Raw genomic sequence first — 17,727 nt, 5'->3', positions numbered from 1 at the left:
CCATACGTGATGCGTGACCAGTGATGTCAGATGAAGTGGGTATCGAACGCCTATCGAGTCGTCGTGCTTAGTGAGTTGGCTCAACAGACGAGAGTGTGTACCGAAGAGTCATACCGAAAGATGCAGATGTCGTGGTCTTCGTGTAGACTCAATCGAGTAGTCGTGAGTAGTCGAAACGAGTGCGAACTCCTGCATCAGGTTAGCTCCATCCTCTTATACAAAGCCAAAGCTTCGCTTCTCGATCAACAATGGATCACTCCATGTAGCTGAGGTATGCCTAGGTCTGAAGTTGGCCCGAGGGCAACGTAAGCAAGGGATTCAGAGTATCAAATGTTTTCGATCACACTTGTACGTACCACGGAGTATTCGTCGACCTCGCCTTGGACGGTCTAGAAGCCTTTGCGGTCGCCAGAGTACTCCTCGTCCTGGTCCGCGTCGGCCTTGTGGTCGTAACGCTGACGCTTGTGGGTTTCGGTCATGCCCTTGCCAGAGCCCGTGAAGCCGACTGTGAGGCGTTAGCAATGAGACACAGAAAGATTGCTAGGTTTACTCACCTCGACTGCCAGCCTCGGTACTGGTACGGAACATGGACTCCTTCTTAACAACGCCCTTCTTTTTACCTTTGTTCTGGAAGTCGGCCCAGTTTGACTGCCTCTTCTTGAGGATGCCCTTGTTGGCGATGCGACTAGCCTTCCTCTCTTCTCCGTCCTGGGCAGCTCCGGCGCTCTTGGCAGCCTGCGCACTCGGATTCATGCTAGCAGCTCCGGAGATGACGTGGGCACTCGAGACAACGGGCGCAGAGGGAGTTGCGGCGAACGCGGGCTCGGCGTCGCGCTTGCGCTTGTTCGGCAGAGGGCGTACGGCGGAGCCATCGACGGTCAAGGTGTCGTCGTACTCGATGAAGCGAACAAGGTACTTGGGGGCTGAGGCGGCGCCGAGTTTACTCTGGATCTTGGCCTTGTACCAGGACCTGTCAGTCCACTGCGCCTCGCAGATGTCGCCAATGTTCAATACGACGGCCTTCTCGGGCTCTTGCTTCTCCATGGTCTTGCGCAGGACTGGGTGCTTCTCAATATCGAACTTGGGACCGGCAGGTTCAGCGGCGTCCTCAGGAAGCTGGGCCTCGAGAGCGGCGAGTTCGGATCGCAGGACCTCAAGTTTGGCGTCGTGCTCGGCGATATGCTGCTGCATTTCCGCACGCAAACCAGTCGTCTCCTCAGTCTCTCCGACGGTGGCAATCAGAGCCTCCATCTCCGGAAGCTATACAATGTCAGTTGGGTCAATGCGATAGCTCCGTGGTGCGCAGCTTACTTGACCTGCCCATCCTGCACGTTGCGCCTCTTCCGTGGCGATTGCCTGCCTCTTGGCGTTGACGGCGTTCTTGATCTGCTTGGTGTTGTCCGCCATGTTGCAATCGCTGGTTGACTTGTGGTTGCGATGTTGTCGTGGGTTGGATTAATCACAGTCGCGTACAGGTAGGAAGTCGCGACCAGCAGTGACGCCCGGCAGGCTGCCGCTGGTCTTGGCGCCGCCCCACACAGCCCAGACCCTTTTTTTCTCCGCGCTTCAGCCCTATAAGTGAGACAAGCGTGCGTGAATGTCGAATGGCACTGGGGCCGTCACCACCGTCACCCAAACTCACTGCTCACGTCACCTAACGTCTGCAGCTGCAGCCATCAACTCTGCATTTGATAGTCCCTGCCGCATCTTCATGCTTGGCACCATTCTACGCTGCTTCACCGACGTTTATGAGAGATAGTATCCATGATCAACTATGGCCGAGTCGCATGGACTAGGCAAGTACGCAGCGAGATGATTAGTATTCTTCTTTCCAGAAAAGCGCCGTCTTCGGAAGTAGACTGCGAGAGACGCAGTGGCAACTCTTATTCAGCATGACGCATGACGCCAATGAGTATAGTAGCAGCGAAACCCCCAATTCTGTTATAACCAGCCAGTCTCCTTCCAGCAGACAGCACTCGAGAATCTGGCGAGACTCACATCTGCTGCAGGACCAGGCACCGGACGCGGTGATCAGCGTCCGGTGTGGTGGTCTTCGATGGCGTTCTCCCCTACCCCACCAAGCTTTGTGCTTATCAATCAGACCAGGAAGCGCATGCTGAGCCTGCCGTCTGCTGCGCCCTTCTCTGACGCCGTGCCTCTGCGAGAACAGTCACACTCTCGGCCCCAACCTATCACTGACGCTGATCATCCGTTCACCTGTTGTCGGCCGCTTTTTGACAGGCTTAACGGCGTTGCTCCGAAAAGTCGCCCGAACCAACCAGCTAGGGTACCCAGGTGCCGCATTGGATCTGGCTTCCAGGCTGTGAGGCTGCGAATTGACTTCTTGCACCATTGCTCCTTCACCATCTGACCACCTTTCGCTCAAACTGCCCATTTCTTGACAAAAGACATCGCACACCCCTCTGCGGCCGTCGTCAAGTGCGCTACACTCACAGAGCGCTCTGCCCTCTGCACAAGCCCTCCCATACCCGCGAAACCTTCGTCGGCTTACTGGCCCGCCTCCGCCCGCTGAACGAGCTACCCAAATCAACCCCCAACATCTTGCGTCATTCATACCACCTCTCAGAACCCCAACGCGCCCGCTCCTCCACATTTTGCGGTGTCCGGGTGGCGAAAACGGTTATCGCACGTGGTTGACCGATAGCCAGCCCCTCCGAACTTCCGCTACGCTGCGCAGCTGCGGTAAGCAACCCGCAAGCTCTCCTCGGAGCTATACACAACACCAACCACCTTCTACCTCGCGATTGTAGTTGCAATGGCCGGAACTACCAACGATTTCCAGAATGGCGCGCCCTTCTACCTGGATGCGACGCAGCAGGATCTCCTCCTCGCGGCCCTGGCCTCGAACAACCAGAACCCTAACGACATCTTTTCCGCTGGCCTAGACAGCAGCTCCAACAACAAGCAGTCTATGAACAACTCCCAATTCCAGTATCCTCTCGACAGCCTCGATCCCGCATACTTCACGTCGCCCCAACAACAAACACCCGCGAACGGCTTCAACGGCGGAAGTATGGAAGAGAGTCCCTTTGTCGACTACCTGGATGGCGACAATGGCTTCGATTTCGACAACGCAGACGGCGACATGATTGGCTCACTACCTGGGGATACTCCCGGCGATTCGAGCGAAAAGCGGAAGAGTCCGGACGACGGTGACGATGACGATGACGAGGGCGGCGGCAAGCGCAGGGAAGGTGAAGACAAGCAAGCCAAGAAGCCAGGTCGCAAACCATTGACTTCGGAGCCCACAACTGTAGGTTTTACGGAGCATGCTCACGTTGGCCCAACTGACAGCAGGCATAGAAGCGTAAAGCCCAGAATCGCGCGGCCCAACGAGCTTTCCGAGAACGCAAAGAGAAGCACCTGAAGGACCTCGAGACCAAAGTGCAGGAACTCGAGAAGGCTTCCGATGCCACAAACCACGAGAACGGTCTCCTCCGGGCACAGGTGCAACGGCTGCAAACGGAACTTCGCGAATACCGAAAACGACTCTCGCTCAACAGCACCGGAGTGTCTCGTACTCCTGCTCTTGCTGGAGGCTTCAGCTCTATGCTGAACAACAATAGCAATAACAACAACTTCTCCTTCGAGTTTCCACGTTTCGGCGGACTTCCTGGTGCTCAGCTACTAGACAACGGTCCATTAGCAAAGAACAAGAACACGTCGGTTTCGTCCAATGCATCTGGTCGCCAAAACAGCACCGGACGCGCCCTTAGCCCGACCAGCAGGGCCAACGGCTCGCTCACAGATTCCCCTGGCGCCATGGGCCCAGGTAGTGCGCAGCGCTCCGGCAGTCTCAACGGCTTTTTCGGATTCGACAACAACAACAAAACGAACAACGAACCCTCCCGCAGTAACACAGAAAACTCCACTCGTTCGCAATCGCGTGTTTTCCAGTTCAACAGTGGCTCGTCAAGCCATTCAGACTCACCGTCCAACTCATCCACATCGCCTACCAACCAAGACTCCTCCTGCGGGACATCACCAGAGCCAAGTCATACCTCGCCCAATCAGCAGTTGGACACGATCAAGGACGGTTATGTGTGTCATGGAAACTCCGAAGGTGAGGTTCTCTTCTGCGAAAAGCTCAACATGGCCTGCGGCAACCCTCGTAATCCCATGCCTCGTGCGATGTCCCAATCTGACGACGAACCTTCTCCTGCAGTCTTAGCCGCCAAATCCCCCACACCTGCCGTCAACGGCATCGACTACTTCGCGAATCAAAACGGCGGCCAATTCGACCCGACACTCTTTGGGGAGTACCGCGATACCCAGAATGCGATCGTGGGCGACGGCGACTTCACTGGTGGCTTCTTTAACGATGCTTTCCTCAATACTGGCTACGGTAGCCCCTTCCACTTCGGTGACACACCTGCTGTGCAGAAGACGAATCCTCTTGAAGAAATTGAGCGCATACAAGATGGCGAGGACGAGGTAGTCCCCGGCGAGGATGTCAACTCGCTGCTCAACTGCCACAAGATATGGTCAGTACAACCCTGTGATTACTTGGGAACTGGTACGCTAACTCCGCACAGGGACAAGCTCTCAAGTCGCCCAGACTTCAAGGATGGCACGATCGACATCGACAATCTCTGCTCAGAGCTCCGCGCCAAAGCCCGTTGTTCTGAGAGCGGCGTGGTCGTTGATCACAAGGACGTTGAGGCAGCCCTCAAGCGTCTACCCAAGGACAAACTTCTAGGATAAATATGGCGCACACCTGCATGGGATGACGGTTAAGGCGTACATGTTTGGCTTCTTTTGGGTCCATTTATTTTCTCATGTTGGCACGGCCAGTCACTCGTTGAGCATGCACTTAGCAACCTTGCAACGATATCATGATACTTGGAAGGGTGGGCATATCGGCGTTCGAAATGGCGAAACGACGAAAATGGTTAACGGCTGTGGAATACACTGTTCGTGTGCAAGTCGTAGGGTCGATCTTTGGATGATGCTTCGGTGACACAACCAGCTTACTTGTAGTCTTGTATTCAATGAAGTACTTTGTTACACTACGTCCACATATAACAGCGGTTCAGCCTCCCGGTCTCTTTCTAGTGCATCACATCTCAGCATTGCGCAAGTGGTCTCATCCCTCTAAGTCTCCTACTCCTCCTCGGCATTGCCGCCTCCAGAACCTCTGCTGCAGCCACCCGGCCTATTTTCCGTGCATAGTCCGCAGCTGTGGAACCAGATGTCACAATATTGGGATTAGCACCTGCCTCCAACAAGACCTTCACCGCTTCCACGTTCCTGTGATACACTGCTTGGTTTAGAAGCGTGCTTCTCTTGAGGTTACTCCGATTTATATCCAAGCCTCTCGCGATGAGGAATCTCAGGGCTGACATGTCTGTCTTTTGCCCTTTGATCGCACGGTGTATGGCGTTGGGATCTAGCGTTGCACCATGGTCAAGCAGGATCTCCATGGCGTTTACTCGTCCAGATCCAGCAGCTCTTGCTAAGGGAGTTGTGCGATCGGCGCAGGAACCTACCAGTCTGGGATTTGACGTTATATTCGGGTTTGCGCCATGGGCGAGAAGCCAGCGGAGAGTGTTTTCGTGCCGGATGGCTGATCTGTATGTCTGTCAGCGGAAATCCTCGATTTGGAGTACCGAGCTTGGTTGAAAAGAGTTGAATGTCTTTGCATGAGAGTCGTAGTGGGCCTACCGTCGCAGATATCGATAAAAAAGAGATGAAGGGGATGAGAAAAGGAGCTCTCAGTACCGGTATCAAGCAACGAAAGCGCGGTGCGACATGTTCAGGAATACACCTACTCAACTACACTCGTTCCATACCATAGTCCACCCAACGTCCATCCTCTCTCCAGCATCAAATCTAGTAGTTCTGTCTCGCCGTCTCCCCTCGCAAGCGCATCTCTAAAGGACTTCCGATTCAGATATGCCCCGCACCCGATCAGCGTGTCAATCACCTCCAGAGAAGCTTCTGGCATGGCTACTTGGAGACAGTACACTTTGTCTTCTTCAGTGATGGCTCGCGTATCTTTCTTAGGACGGCCGCGCTTGGAGAATTTGGCGTGGAGGCCAGGGACATCGTTCGCCCGAATTAAGGAGACGAGTTCGAGGGATAGAGGGTCTGAAGAAGAATATGATTGCATATTGGGTTGAATTCATAGGAAACAGTGAGCAAAGGTGCTCTTGCTGCAGTCTTACATAGATTCAGTGAGGCGGGAAGCTGAGCACGGCAAGGCTTTGCCAAGGTGGCAGCCTAGTGGAAGCAGGATGGGCATGCAGGCGTACGGCGTGGTTGAATTGATGACCTCGGGATGACTCACATGTCTGAAGCTGAAGAGATACTGGCAGCTGTCAATTTAGATGCGGCCATGAGATGACTGTTCTTGATAACGAAATGAACAGTCCACCTGCGGCCATACAAAACGCCCTCAGTTCTGACGATGTCGATGAGGTTCGAGCGTGGCTGGAAAGACACCGTCCACCCAGCTACGAGATCTTACAAGAGTGTCTCCTACTAGCCATGCCCAGTGGCACCATAGAGATGATCGATACTCTACTCAAACATGGAGCCACACTCTCATTCCTAGCCTTCCTCGAAGCTTTTGAAAGGGAAGAGACCGCCGTGTTCCAGAAACTCATTGACTATGGCTGGGATGTCGATTCTACAGAGTTCGAATTACCCGCTGTGCAGTGAGTTTTCACACATAGCCCCATTCTGACTCGAGCTAATCAAGTTCAGGCTCGTTCTGGACAACGAACGTTTACTGCGTTGGTTTTTGGATCACGGCGCCAATCCGAATACCAAATCTGTGAGGCGAGGCGCGTCCTGTCTACAGCCTTGCACACCACTCGCTGCCGCAGCAGAGTTTGATGATGACGCGCCTCTCAAATTGCTACTAGCTTACGGGGCTGAGATGGATCCGCTGGCACTTTTCCACGCTATTGGGGTCAGGGGCCAAGCAAACGGTATGGCTACTACCATTGCCTTGGTGGAGCATGGTGCCGATGTAAACTATATGGCCAGTCTCTGGGCGACTCCACTTCACCATGCTGTCAACTGGGGCGCAAAGGAAAAGTTGGTGTATCTATTGGAAAATGGGGCTGATCCGAGGAGAGGGTCCAGGTCGAGTGAGGATACGCCCGCGATGTTTGCGAAGGCGAAAAAGCAGCCGGAGTTAGTCAAAATCTTGGAGGAGGCGGAGGCTAGGCAGGAGAATTAGATGACCACGTGCATGCGCTAGGGTGAAAAGATATCTCGTTGGTGTACGGCAATTGGAATATCTGCTATTGAGTTGGCCTCGCTGTTTCGTATCGCTAGCCGGGGGTCGACTCTATTGGGATTATCTGGGGAAGCTTAGAGTTGTTGTTGGACGGATGACGCACCTTTGGAAGTAATCATGGAAGCGACGTCACGCGAAGCGCTGCTACGCCGCAATACCTAGGTGCCACTTGCTGGCGTACACAGAGATGCAACTACGCCTCTGATTTCATACATTCCATCATAATACCGACCAACATCACTGTAGTCGCAGCTGTGCTATCACGAAGCCATTCGCGAAATATGTGGCCACCATTGTCTAACAATCTGCGGGAGATCATCCGATCCGACGACTTGTCCAGATTAAACAACGAGTTATCGCAACATCCACCTCTCGAACAGGAGGAGTTGGATAGATGCCTCATATTTGCCATGTCGGAAGCATCTATGGAAACAATTGATGGGCTCGTCAGATGGGGTGCTGAGATAGCGGAGGAGTCTTTCTACGCGGCTATCGACCGAGGGGATCCTGCCTTGCTTCAGTTAATGGTCGAAAACGGTTGGGACGTCAATTCCACAGAATATGGACCCACAGCGCTTGAGTGAGTGTATGTTTGCCAAGTTGCCAGCCCCTTCACTCATCTAAAATCAGGGCAGCCGTTGAGAACGAAGCGCTACTCCGTTGGCTACTCGCACATGACGCGAACCCAAACGCAGAGGCCAAACAAAAACCTGGCTTCAGTGCCGAGCGCTCTACTCCGCTTATTGCGGCGGTCAAGCTTTCCGATCCCTCCCCGGCTAAGATACTGTTGTCTCATGGGGCTGATATGGACCCTTTGGCGATGTTTGCCGCTATCAGTTATCACGACTGGTCTAGAGGTACAGCAACTCTAGAACTACTGATTGAACAAGGCGCGGACATCAACTATCCCACGGAGAGATGGGGTTCACCATTGTGTCACGCCGTTCATTGGGTTAAGAAAGATCAGCTGGGAGTTCTGCTGAGACACGGCGCAGACACGTCGTACCGTGACATCCTCGGTCAGACAGCAGCAGAGTACGCAAGAGAAATTGATCAGCCCGAGTTGGCTGCCATCATAGATGCGGCGTCCAGCACTGCTGTTCCTTGAGGTGTCTCGGGAGACGTGTGTTGGGGTCCAGTGAGAATGACGCCGTTCTGGTGATTGCGCTGTTGGTAGGATGACTTGTTAGACTTGTTAGACGTGCGTTCTGATATCGCCATGTAAAGTCGTTTTCGGGTTGAGATGCGTCTTCATCGATACCAAGTTTCGCCCTGGGAATACACGTATCGGTGCGTCAATTATTTGGTGACTGATACCAATGATCCGAGGTGAGGGTCGAACTCCAGTGGCTCTCAGCACTTTTGGCGTCATAATGCAGGGGGTTTTGGGTTGGCAATGGGCGGTTTTCAGAGAGTCTCCTACCAGCAAGCAATGAGCTTGGACTGGCTTGTTCTCATTCTGTATACTACTGTAGCTTTGCAATCTCATGTGTTCTTTATACATATCGTCGTTTCTCATCCTCTTGATGCTTTGCCCTCCTTCACGCCCCGCTCATTCGAAAGGTCTCATAAGCTCATTGCCCGCCACAGACTCGGCAAAGTTCTCCAACGCCGTAGTATGGCACCAAGGCTTCAATCTAATCTCCTTCAGAATGGTGCTCGAGAAACATCCCGACCAGCCCATCCGAGGCAGTTGCGCCGTTACCGATTCGATGACTTCCTGACCTATGAGGTGTGGTTGTAGTCCCATGTTGTCTGAGCAATGTCAGTCAGTTAAATACACGAACAATGACAGTAGGACTACGACTTACCGAACTCAGTAGCAATCTGAATCATCTGCACCATCGCACTGACCGTGCCAGTCTCACCAGGGTCCTGGTGGCGAATGATGGCTTCGGCAACGCTCTCTGCTTGGATTTTGTGAGCGCCGAACTCCTGTAACTTTGTCAAAGCGAGGAGGCCGCCTTGGAACTCGAAGGACATGTGCGTGTTCGACATGTTTTCGTCGGTTGTGCCGATGTCGTGGAATAGGCAGGTCAGTGCCCAGGTTTCGAAGAAGGTCTTAGAATGGTATTCCGGGAAGTAGTGTTGGATGATGTAGATACCTTTCATGCAGTGTTAGTAGATTTGGTGAGTTTATAGTTGTTGGTGTCATTGTGACGGTGGGGAGCATTGGTGTCGAAGGGTACGTACCGTAGCAGAATACCCTCATGCTGTGATTATAAGTCTCCTTGGTTAGATGCTCCTGTGCATACTTGCGCGCCTTGTCTGTCACGTCGGTCACGGGCCATGCGTCCATGGGGTCTGAGTAGAACTCATTATCCATTGCAGCAACATCTTGAGCAGATGGGATGTTGGAACGGTTCCTCGGGACGGCAATCCAGCCAAAGTTCTCTGGTGTCCATATTCCATGAGACATGTTGGATGCTTCGAATAGAGTAGTGCTTTTGAGAAAGGTTGCAAGTGAGAAGAGCGGATTGGGTTTGAAGTTTGAAGTTGTGATGGCGCGACTTTAAGTACACCTGCTGTATGTAGATGCGCCTTTCGTCCTAGATAGGTTAGACTTGACAAGAGCTCATCCAGGCGATATCTGTCAGGTAAGGGCGACACATCAGCGAATGACCGTTAGCTCTACATGCTGACGTTGTTTGACAAACTTTCGTCATTCTGGACTTTTTTTTTGCCATTAGCAATTATTGCATCATGTACGTCATGTTCATCTCCGACGACGGTGACGATCGATGATTAGAAGATAAGGTGCGCCTGGCTGTGTGAGCAGAGAATGTGCCCAGTATCAAGTCAAAAAGTGGTAGGCTTGGGTTCACTCTCAAGCTGACGGACGTAACGAAAGAATAGCAAGCCGTCGCTGGACAATATTGAAGATGAAATGAAGCATGAACATGATGGGTTGTTGGATCACTTTATCGATAGGAGATGACTAAGGAATTGAGATGGCCGAGGCCGCAGATCCCAAAGTTTTGGTGACATCAACGTGTACCGCGTCTCACAAGCACGAACAAGCTTCAATTGCCACTATGAAGCCACAATCCACAGCCAGAGCATTGCGCTCGATACGGAGAGTACTACCGCCAGCCTCATCAAGTCGAGCAGTACCCAAACAATCGCCGTTCCGAATACCACCACCAAGCTCGCGATGCATATCCACCACCGCCCCCAAACACCATAACCCAACACCCAACACCACCTCTACCGTCGACCCAACAGAAGTATCGCACTTCAACGCGCTCGCATCATCATGGTGGGACCCCCACGGTCCCTCCCGCCTCCTCCACCTCATGAACCCGCTTCGCCACGACTTCATAACTTCATGCCGCTCTTCGACATCCCCACCAAACCCGTCTGAGAAACTACGATATCTAGACATTGGCTGCGGCGGCGGCATCTTCGCTGAATCAGCCGCGCGCCTACCCACCACCACATCCGTCACAGCAATCGATCCCACACCACAAGTCCTCTCTATCGCCGAAGCGCACAAGAGGCGCGATCCTACACTTACCTCGCCGGGTAAACTCTCATACTTGAATACGTCTATCGAAGATCTACCGCGTCCGAAATCAGACACAGAAGCCTTCGATATCGTCACGTTGTTCGAGGTGATTGAGCACGTAAACGCCCCCGGTCCATTCCTCGAACACGTCCTTCCCCATGTCAAGCCTGGTGGCTGGCTGATAATGAGCACGATTGCGCGGACGTGGACGAGTTGGGTAGTCACGAATGTAGTTGCAGAAGATGTTTTGGGTATTGTGCCCAAGGGGACGCATGAGTGGAGTAAATACGTCAACGAAGAGGAGTTGAGCAGTTGGTTTGCGAAACAACCGGGTTGGGGGAATGTCAAGTGTATGGGTGTTGTGTATGTGCCTGGGTTGGGGTGGAAGGAGGTTGCGGGGAGTCAGGACTGGGGGAACTATTTCTTTGGTGTTAGGAGGGAGGGTTGACGAAGGGATGAAGAGGGGCGTGATGACATGATGTGATGTGGATGTGTTATGGTCAGATGGGAGCATATGATACCCAAGTAATGTACAGTATATACAACATCATGGCCGCCTGGCTTTTACGTACGCTATGCTTCCTCGAAGTCTTCATACACGGCGCTGTAGCAACTTCATGCGGGACGCCCCGCTACGTGTGTGTTCGTCGCAATATTGCGCATGCACAAGGGTTTCCCCATAGCATCGTGGTGTGTTCCAACGCTTCCTCGTATCATTTCCCTCTCAACATCGGTCCCGAGATATCGTAGTCGCTCTAAGTCCTCCTCGGCCGTCTTCACGACTTCGTTGCAGGTCTCTCCTCGAATGGTGTCGGTATGTTCCTGCCTGAGGCTACCGCTTCCCTCCCTGTCTCCACGAGATCGTGTCCACCGGCCAGCTTCCACGCCCTCAGGTAGTCTTCGCCGGTGAATCGCTTTTCGTAGTTTTCCGCCTTGCCGACGTCGAGTCCTCGCACCTTTTCTAGACTGGAGTCTACGAAGGGTGTCAACTATGCAGATGTTAGCATTGGATCTCTACAGTGTCTTCCCAGCTGTCGCAAGCCAAACAAATGATCGTACGCACCTCGATGTTATGTGTGCCGTGAAGTGGGTACACATATGTCCGTATCTTGCTCCAGTCGGGTGTGAAGTTTCCGTATTGGTTGATTGTGCCCATGGATCCCACGCGGTTTCCCTTGTAGTATTCTTTGCCGGCCTGTTTGGGTGAAAGCGGCAGGCGCCGCAGCATCTTCTGGAGCGAGGCTGTGGGCTGCATGGCGGCGATTTAGCTGAACCCTGCCGTTATAGCGAGCGATGCGACGACGTCGATGATTGTCGCCATGAATCTTCGAGGCGTTTGCGGAGTTTGGAGCGGAGGTGGGCGTGGCCCGTGCGTCAAAAAAGTGCAAACCCAGAAGTTCTGCAGGTCGCTCCGCCGCCTTGCCTCTCAACCACAACGCCAATATGCCGCCCCGAGTAGCACGCAGCTCCATTCAAAGCGGCGGCGCTTCAAGCAAAGGCAATGCGAAGTCGCGAAACCCCAAGAAAGCGCAGAAGCGCGCCCTCGATGCCTTCTCCATCGCCCAGTACGAGAATCCAGACGATGCGAAAGTGCGCAAGAACCGCTTAGGCGAATTTGACCCCGCCTTCAACCGGAAACGTGCGCGCGACGATGATGAAGAGGAAGACGAGGATGAGGACGAGGACGACGGACCTAAGAGGCGCAAGAAGAAGTCTGGCGACGAGAGCTACGACGAAGGAAGCGACTCCGAGGGCAACACCTGGCAGATGGGTCACGTTGAAGACGACGACGATGACGAGAGCATCGACTCGGACGAGGCATTCGGTGAGAGCGACGAAGAACGCTTCGAAGGCTACACGTTCAGAGGCAGTTCCAAGAACCACAAGGGAAAGGCAAAGAAGTCGAAACGAGAGCAAGACATGATGGACGAGGATGGCGACATCGATCTCGACGAGGGCGACAGTGCAGACGGAGAGGAGGAAGATGAAGACGATCTTGGCGAAGATGCTATCGATCTAGCTACTGCCTTGGATCAATACGAGGAGGATGAGGCTGAGGAGCGAAGGGAGAAAGAGAAGAAGAAGAAGGCCTCCGCATTCGACGGCAGCGACTCGGAACCAAGCGAAGGCGAAGACCCCGCAGCGGATGGCGCATCCGACCTCTCATCCGACGAAGAAGATGAGGATGATCGCCAGGCGCAATTGCAGAACTTGATCTCTTCGTTGGCTTCACGGGAAGATGACAAACCCAAGGGCAGGAAAGTGGATGTTCATGAGTCGGCTGCACCGGACGAGTTTGGTGTCTCCCGCAAAGTCGATCTCCTCAGCTTTAAGCCTAAGGTCGCCGACGCGGAGAAGAAGAAGGCTCTCAAGCTACTGCAAGACGACAAATCCTCAAAACGGAACGACATTGCTAGGAGACTAGACGCGCCTTTACCGAAGCGACAGCAAGACAAGCTCGACCGCGCCGCGGCTAACGCCAAAGCGAACGAGACTCTTGAGAGGTGGACCGACACTATCAAGCAAAACCGCCGCGCCGAACATTTGATGTTCCCTCTCCAGAACCCTACCGGAGGCGACATGGGAGAGAAGACGCTCCTTCCCACAACGACCGCCGCACCTACGAACGATCTCGAAAGTACGATTCAGTCCATCCTCCAGCAGAGCGGGCTGTCGAACGGCAAGGAAGACGAGGAAAAGATACAGAAGTGGGAAGAGCTCCAAACGAACAAACTTCCAGTCGAGGAGGTCCTCAGGCGACGCGCTGAACTGCGAATGCAACGAGAGCTGTTGTTCCGTGAAGAGGTTCGCGCCAAGCGCATCAAGAAGATCAAGAGCAAGTCTTATCGGCGAGTACACCGCAGGGAGCGCGAGAAGCTGCTGGAGAAGGAACGTGAGCAACTCAAGGCCGATGGCGTTGATCTGTCTGAAGAAGAGCGCGAATATAACGATCGCCGGAGAGCTGAGGAACGCATGGGTGCTAAACATCGCGAGAGCAAGTGGGCCAAGGGTATCAAAGCCACTGGAAGGGCGAACTGGGACCAGGACGCACTCGACGGTGTGACTGAGATGGCAAGACGGAACGAGGAGCTTCGTCGTCGCGTTGAGGGCAAGACCGTGCGCGATGACGATGAGGAAGCATCTGATGTGCCGAGCGAGGAGGAAGAGAGCGACGACGATGACGATCAATCGGACAACGACGCACTACAAAGATCTCTCGGCAAGCTCAAGTCGAACCCCTTCTCGACTAAGGAGTCTAAGCTGGGTCAGATGGCCTTTATGCAGAAGTCCGAGGCTGCGAAACGCGCACAGAACGACGAAGCTGTTGAGGCCCTAAGACGCGAGCTTGCAGGTGAAGACAGCGATAACGCTGAAATCGATGAGAATGCTACCAAGGCAGGGCGGAGAAGATACGGTCCTAACACCGACGTCGCAGCTCCAGCCATACAGATCAATCGCAGTGAGTTCGAGGAGCACGAAGGCTCCGACGCAGAGAACGAAGCCAACCCGGATGCGGAAGGCAAAGAGTCTGCTGCGGACACAGCATCATCTCGGAAGCCCGCCAAAAAGAACGGCTTGAGCGGTCTCTCGAATGGTGCCCGCAAAGAGCGCAAGGCTGCCGCACCCGTAGAGAACGGCAGCGGAGAGTCCAACCCTTTCTTGACCAAGGCGAAGAAGGAGAAGAAAGCCACAACAGAGCCTGAGCTCTTCCCAGCCACAAGTAGCACGACCACCGCTACGCAAGCTAAGGCCGTCGCTCCTAAGCCTACGCCCAAAGCCAAGTCTCAAAAGAAGTCAAAGCAAGCGGCCAAACCTCAAGAAACCAAGGTCGACGGCTTCTTGAAGCAACGCGTCACCACGGCCGATGACGATGGTTGGGCGACTGTCATTGGTGGTCAAGAAGATGAGGACATGGACGAGCAAGGCATCGAAGACGAGGGTATCGATCTTGACGTCGTCATGCGCAACCAAGCTCTCACAGCAAAGGGTTTCGCCGGCGATGACGTCGAAGCTGATTTCGACGCCGAAAAGAAAGCCACCATCGCAGATGAAGAAGCAACAGAAGAAGTTTCTATCCTTCCCGGATGGGGCTCCTGGACCGGCGACGGCATGTCCAAGGCCGAGAAGAAGCGTAACCTCGGCGCCAAAACAGTCACCAAGAAGCCCGGTATCGATGCCGATAGGCGGAAGGACCGGAAAATGGACAAGGTCATCATCAATGAGAAGAGGCAGAAGCCTAACGTCAAGTATATGGCTAGCCAGCTACCGTTCCCGTTCGAGAACAGGGAACAGTATGAGAGGAGTTTGCGCGTGCCCAAGGGCAAGGAGTGGGTCACGAAGAAGACACATCAAGATGCTACAAGACCGAGGGTTATTGTTAAGCAGGGTGTTATTGCGCCACTGCGGAAACCGCTCGTATAGGCGGACGGTATTAGGCAAAGGTTCGCTTGTCTTGCAATGGAAGCGGATCAATTTTTCAATCTTACTTGTCTGTCATGTGCTGGCAGTCACCTCTGCAAGCCACGTGGAAAAGCTCCTCCTTCCACTTACACCGTGACTTCCCCTCCTTACACCTTTCCTTACAGAGTCACATGTTACAATCCACCACTGCACGTCATTGTTCCCTTGTCTTTCTTCTTTCCACTCAGTGATACATCGTACATTCCTTCGCAATGCCGCCGTGGTGCGACCGTTTGACCGCGCAAATGCGCAAACCTCGTGGTATTGAGCAAACTGGCCAGGCGTCACTTCCCAACCCTCACTGCGCCCATCGCGACAGTAACACCAGACCATGGATCTTTCGCAGCCTGCAGACCGCATCCTACAACCTAAACCGATATCACCACTACCCACCTACTTGTCTATCAACTGTATTGATACACGGTCACTATCACGCCTACGAGCATACACGGAGAAGACTGACACGCAGTTCACATGGAGCATCCGGCTCACGTAGCTCCCTTTCCAGAATCCTAAGATAGCGTCGATGGGACCATCGCAATCTCGCGTCGGCGACCCCCGACCTGTGTCGAAGTCTTCGAAATCTAGCAAGAAGGATAGTTGGTTCGGAACATTGCGCGAGACGCGTAAAGGCATCAAGACCTCGCTAGGCTACAGCGGCTCGGCCGTTCCCGACGAGATACCTCCCGATAACATCTTCACGCCTATACAGCAAGACAGCATTCTTCCGCAAATACCGATTGGTCGTCATCACCCAGTCCCTAGAACGGGGGTGGAAGATGACGACAAGACGACTCTGCACACGAACAAGTTTTACGCCAATGCCTTTCTGGGTCAGCAGAACCAGCCTATTTGGACACATCCCTACTCGATATGGTGGGGCAAGTCGGCATCGGATGTGGGAACGGTGCAAACATGGGGCATGTGCGTGAGCCATATTGAGGAGAAGGATTTGGTCTTCGAACCGGGACACCCTGCGAAGGGCTATATCAACCCGCTACACAAACAGCATCTCATCCTCAGCGCCGTCGAACTCGATGCTCGCACTACCCTTACCACGGACACGCATCTCCCCTTCTCCGTCAATATCAATCTCAACGCGCATTCCACACCTAAAGAACCTAAAATTATCTTCCCTGTTGTTCAAGGTATGAGCTTCGTCACAGCCGGCTATCGAGACGCAACGCCCATGATACAGACTGGGGGTCGCGGCTTCGTAGATGTGGTTGGACCGATCATCATGGGCCGCACAGTCAAGTATCGTCTGAAAGACAAGGACGGAGCGTGTTGGGCCATGTACATCAACCCAGTAGCGAGCCTCGACTACGACGCCACGAAGTTCGCCAGAATCAATGCCAACACGCTCGTCGGCCCGCCAGCCTTCAAAGGCACGATCCAAGTAGCAAAGAACCCACTCGGCGCAGAAGGAGAAGCCATGTACGACCGAGCCTGCGGAGCCTTCGTATGCGAAGCCAGACTCACCGCCGTAGTACCAGACGGCAAAGGCATCTACACATTCCGGTACACGAAGATCGGCCACTCACCATTACTCATGTTCGCCCTACCGCACCACATCCAATCCCTCGACCCCGAGATGCGAAACCAAATAACCAACCTACGCCTCCGCACCACAACCAAAGGCATAGCAACAGCCATCTGGGCCGAAAAGCTGACCTTCATCGAACCCGCCATCCCCCTAACCATGCACTTCGGCCCCTGGAACCCCACCATGAGCGCAAACGCCAAAGTGCGTTATCCCCCCGAAGTCCTCGCCTTCATCGCCGCCGTCGCAGAACGCGACCTCCGGCGCGCAATGACCGAACGCATACCCCAAGACTCCATGTATTTTGCCGGCAAAGCCTTGTCGAAATTCGCAACCATCGTCTGGGTCATCAAAGACGTGTTGAACCACGAAGCCATCGCAAACGCCGGGTTGGACAAGTTAAAACAGGAATTTGCGCGCTATGTTGAAAATCAACAGCGTAATCCGCTTTACTACGACGACAGCTGGAAAGGCGTCGTCTCCGCCGCTGGCTTCACGGATCCAAATGCTGATTTCGGGAATGCGTATTACAACGACCATCATTTCCACTATGCATACTTTGTTTACACGGCCGCTGTAATTGGGTATTTGGATCCGGAGTGGTTGGGCCAAGGGGATAACAGGGCGTGGACGAATATGTTGGTGAAGGACTATGCGGAGAGTGATTATAACGGCCGGGACTACCCTTTCCAACGTGCGTTTGACTGGTGGCATGGACATAGTTGGGCGAAGGGCTTGTTTGAGAGTGCGGATGGGAAGGACATGGAGAGTACGGGGGAAGATGCGTTTTCTTGCTATGCGGTTAAGATGTGGGGGAGGGTTAGTGGGGATGCGAATATGGAGAAGAGGGGTATGCATCTCCTCCTATCATCTTACCATCTGCCAGATTGACTACGGGTTGGGTTGGTGTGTGAAGAGTGGACTGACAATGGACAACAGGAAACC

At 53.7% G+C, this 17,727-nt stretch overlaps 7 protein-coding genes across 7 annotated transcripts; 4 read left to right on the top strand and 3 right to left on the bottom strand.

Moving 5' to 3' along the window:
- Window positions 1-389: 389 nt before the first annotated feature.
- J4E92_008821 (uncharacterized protein) lies at window positions 390-1,407 on the bottom strand (the record flags this gene model as incomplete). The annotated part of the gene is made up of 3 exons (XM_051500172.1): window positions 390-505; window positions 555-1,260; window positions 1,312-1,407. The coding sequence occupies 3 exons, from the start codon at window positions 1,405-1,407 to the stop codon at window positions 390-392; spliced, it is 918 nt and encodes a 305-aa protein (XP_051349560.1).
- Window positions 1,408-2,776: 1,369 nt separating this feature from the next.
- J4E92_008820 (uncharacterized protein) lies at window positions 2,777-4,725 on the top strand (the record flags this gene model as incomplete). Its single annotated transcript, XM_051500171.1, has 3 exons — window positions 2,777-3,274; window positions 3,325-4,505; window positions 4,557-4,725. The coding sequence occupies 3 exons, from the start codon at window positions 2,777-2,779 to the stop codon at window positions 4,723-4,725; spliced, it is 1,848 nt and encodes a 615-aa protein (XP_051349559.1).
- A 1,785-nt stretch (window positions 4,726-6,510) lies between these two features.
- On the top strand, window positions 6,511-7,210 carry J4E92_008819 (uncharacterized protein; the record flags this gene model as incomplete). The annotated part of the gene is made up of 2 exons (XM_051500170.1): window positions 6,511-6,680; window positions 6,730-7,210. The coding sequence occupies 2 exons, from the start codon at window positions 6,511-6,513 to the stop codon at window positions 7,208-7,210; spliced, it is 651 nt and encodes a 216-aa protein (XP_051349558.1).
- Window positions 7,211-8,822: 1,612 nt separating this feature from the next.
- On the bottom strand, window positions 8,823-9,689 carry J4E92_008818 (uncharacterized protein; the record flags this gene model as incomplete). Its single annotated transcript, XM_051500169.1, has 3 exons — window positions 8,823-9,025; window positions 9,082-9,375; window positions 9,464-9,689. 3 exons carry the CDS (start codon window positions 9,687-9,689, stop codon window positions 8,823-8,825), a joined length of 723 nt encoding a protein of 240 aa, XP_051349557.1.
- An 877-nt stretch (window positions 9,690-10,566) lies between these two features.
- On the top strand, window positions 10,567-11,226 carry J4E92_008817 (uncharacterized protein; the record flags this gene model as incomplete). Its single annotated transcript, XM_051500168.1, has 1 exon — window positions 10,567-11,226. One exon carries the CDS (start codon window positions 10,567-10,569, stop codon window positions 11,224-11,226), a length of 660 nt encoding a protein of 219 aa, XP_051349556.1.
- Window positions 11,227-11,554: 328 nt separating this feature from the next.
- J4E92_008816 (uncharacterized protein) lies at window positions 11,555-12,033 on the bottom strand (the record flags this gene model as incomplete). Its single annotated transcript, XM_051500167.1, has 2 exons — window positions 11,555-11,767; window positions 11,842-12,033. 2 exons carry the CDS (start codon window positions 12,031-12,033, stop codon window positions 11,555-11,557), a joined length of 405 nt encoding a protein of 134 aa, XP_051349555.1.
- Window positions 12,034-12,221: 188 nt separating this feature from the next.
- J4E92_008815 (uncharacterized protein) lies at window positions 12,222-15,200 on the top strand (the record flags this gene model as incomplete). The annotated part of the gene is made up of 1 exon (XM_051500166.1): window positions 12,222-15,200. One exon carries the CDS (start codon window positions 12,222-12,224, stop codon window positions 15,198-15,200), a length of 2,979 nt encoding a protein of 992 aa, XP_051349554.1.
- Window positions 15,201-17,727: the final 2,527 nt, after the last annotated feature.

The sequence above is a fragment of the Alternaria infectoria genome, assembly GCF_024043175.1.
Source record: "Alternaria infectoria strain BMP 0036 chromosome Unknown scaffold_19, whole genome shotgun sequence".
In the NCBI taxonomy this organism is placed as follows: domain Eukaryota; kingdom Fungi; phylum Ascomycota; class Dothideomycetes; order Pleosporales; family Pleosporaceae; genus Alternaria; species Alternaria infectoria.
The sequence above is the reverse complement of the archived record's forward strand: the minus strand, read 5'-3'. Positions and strand labels throughout refer to the sequence as shown.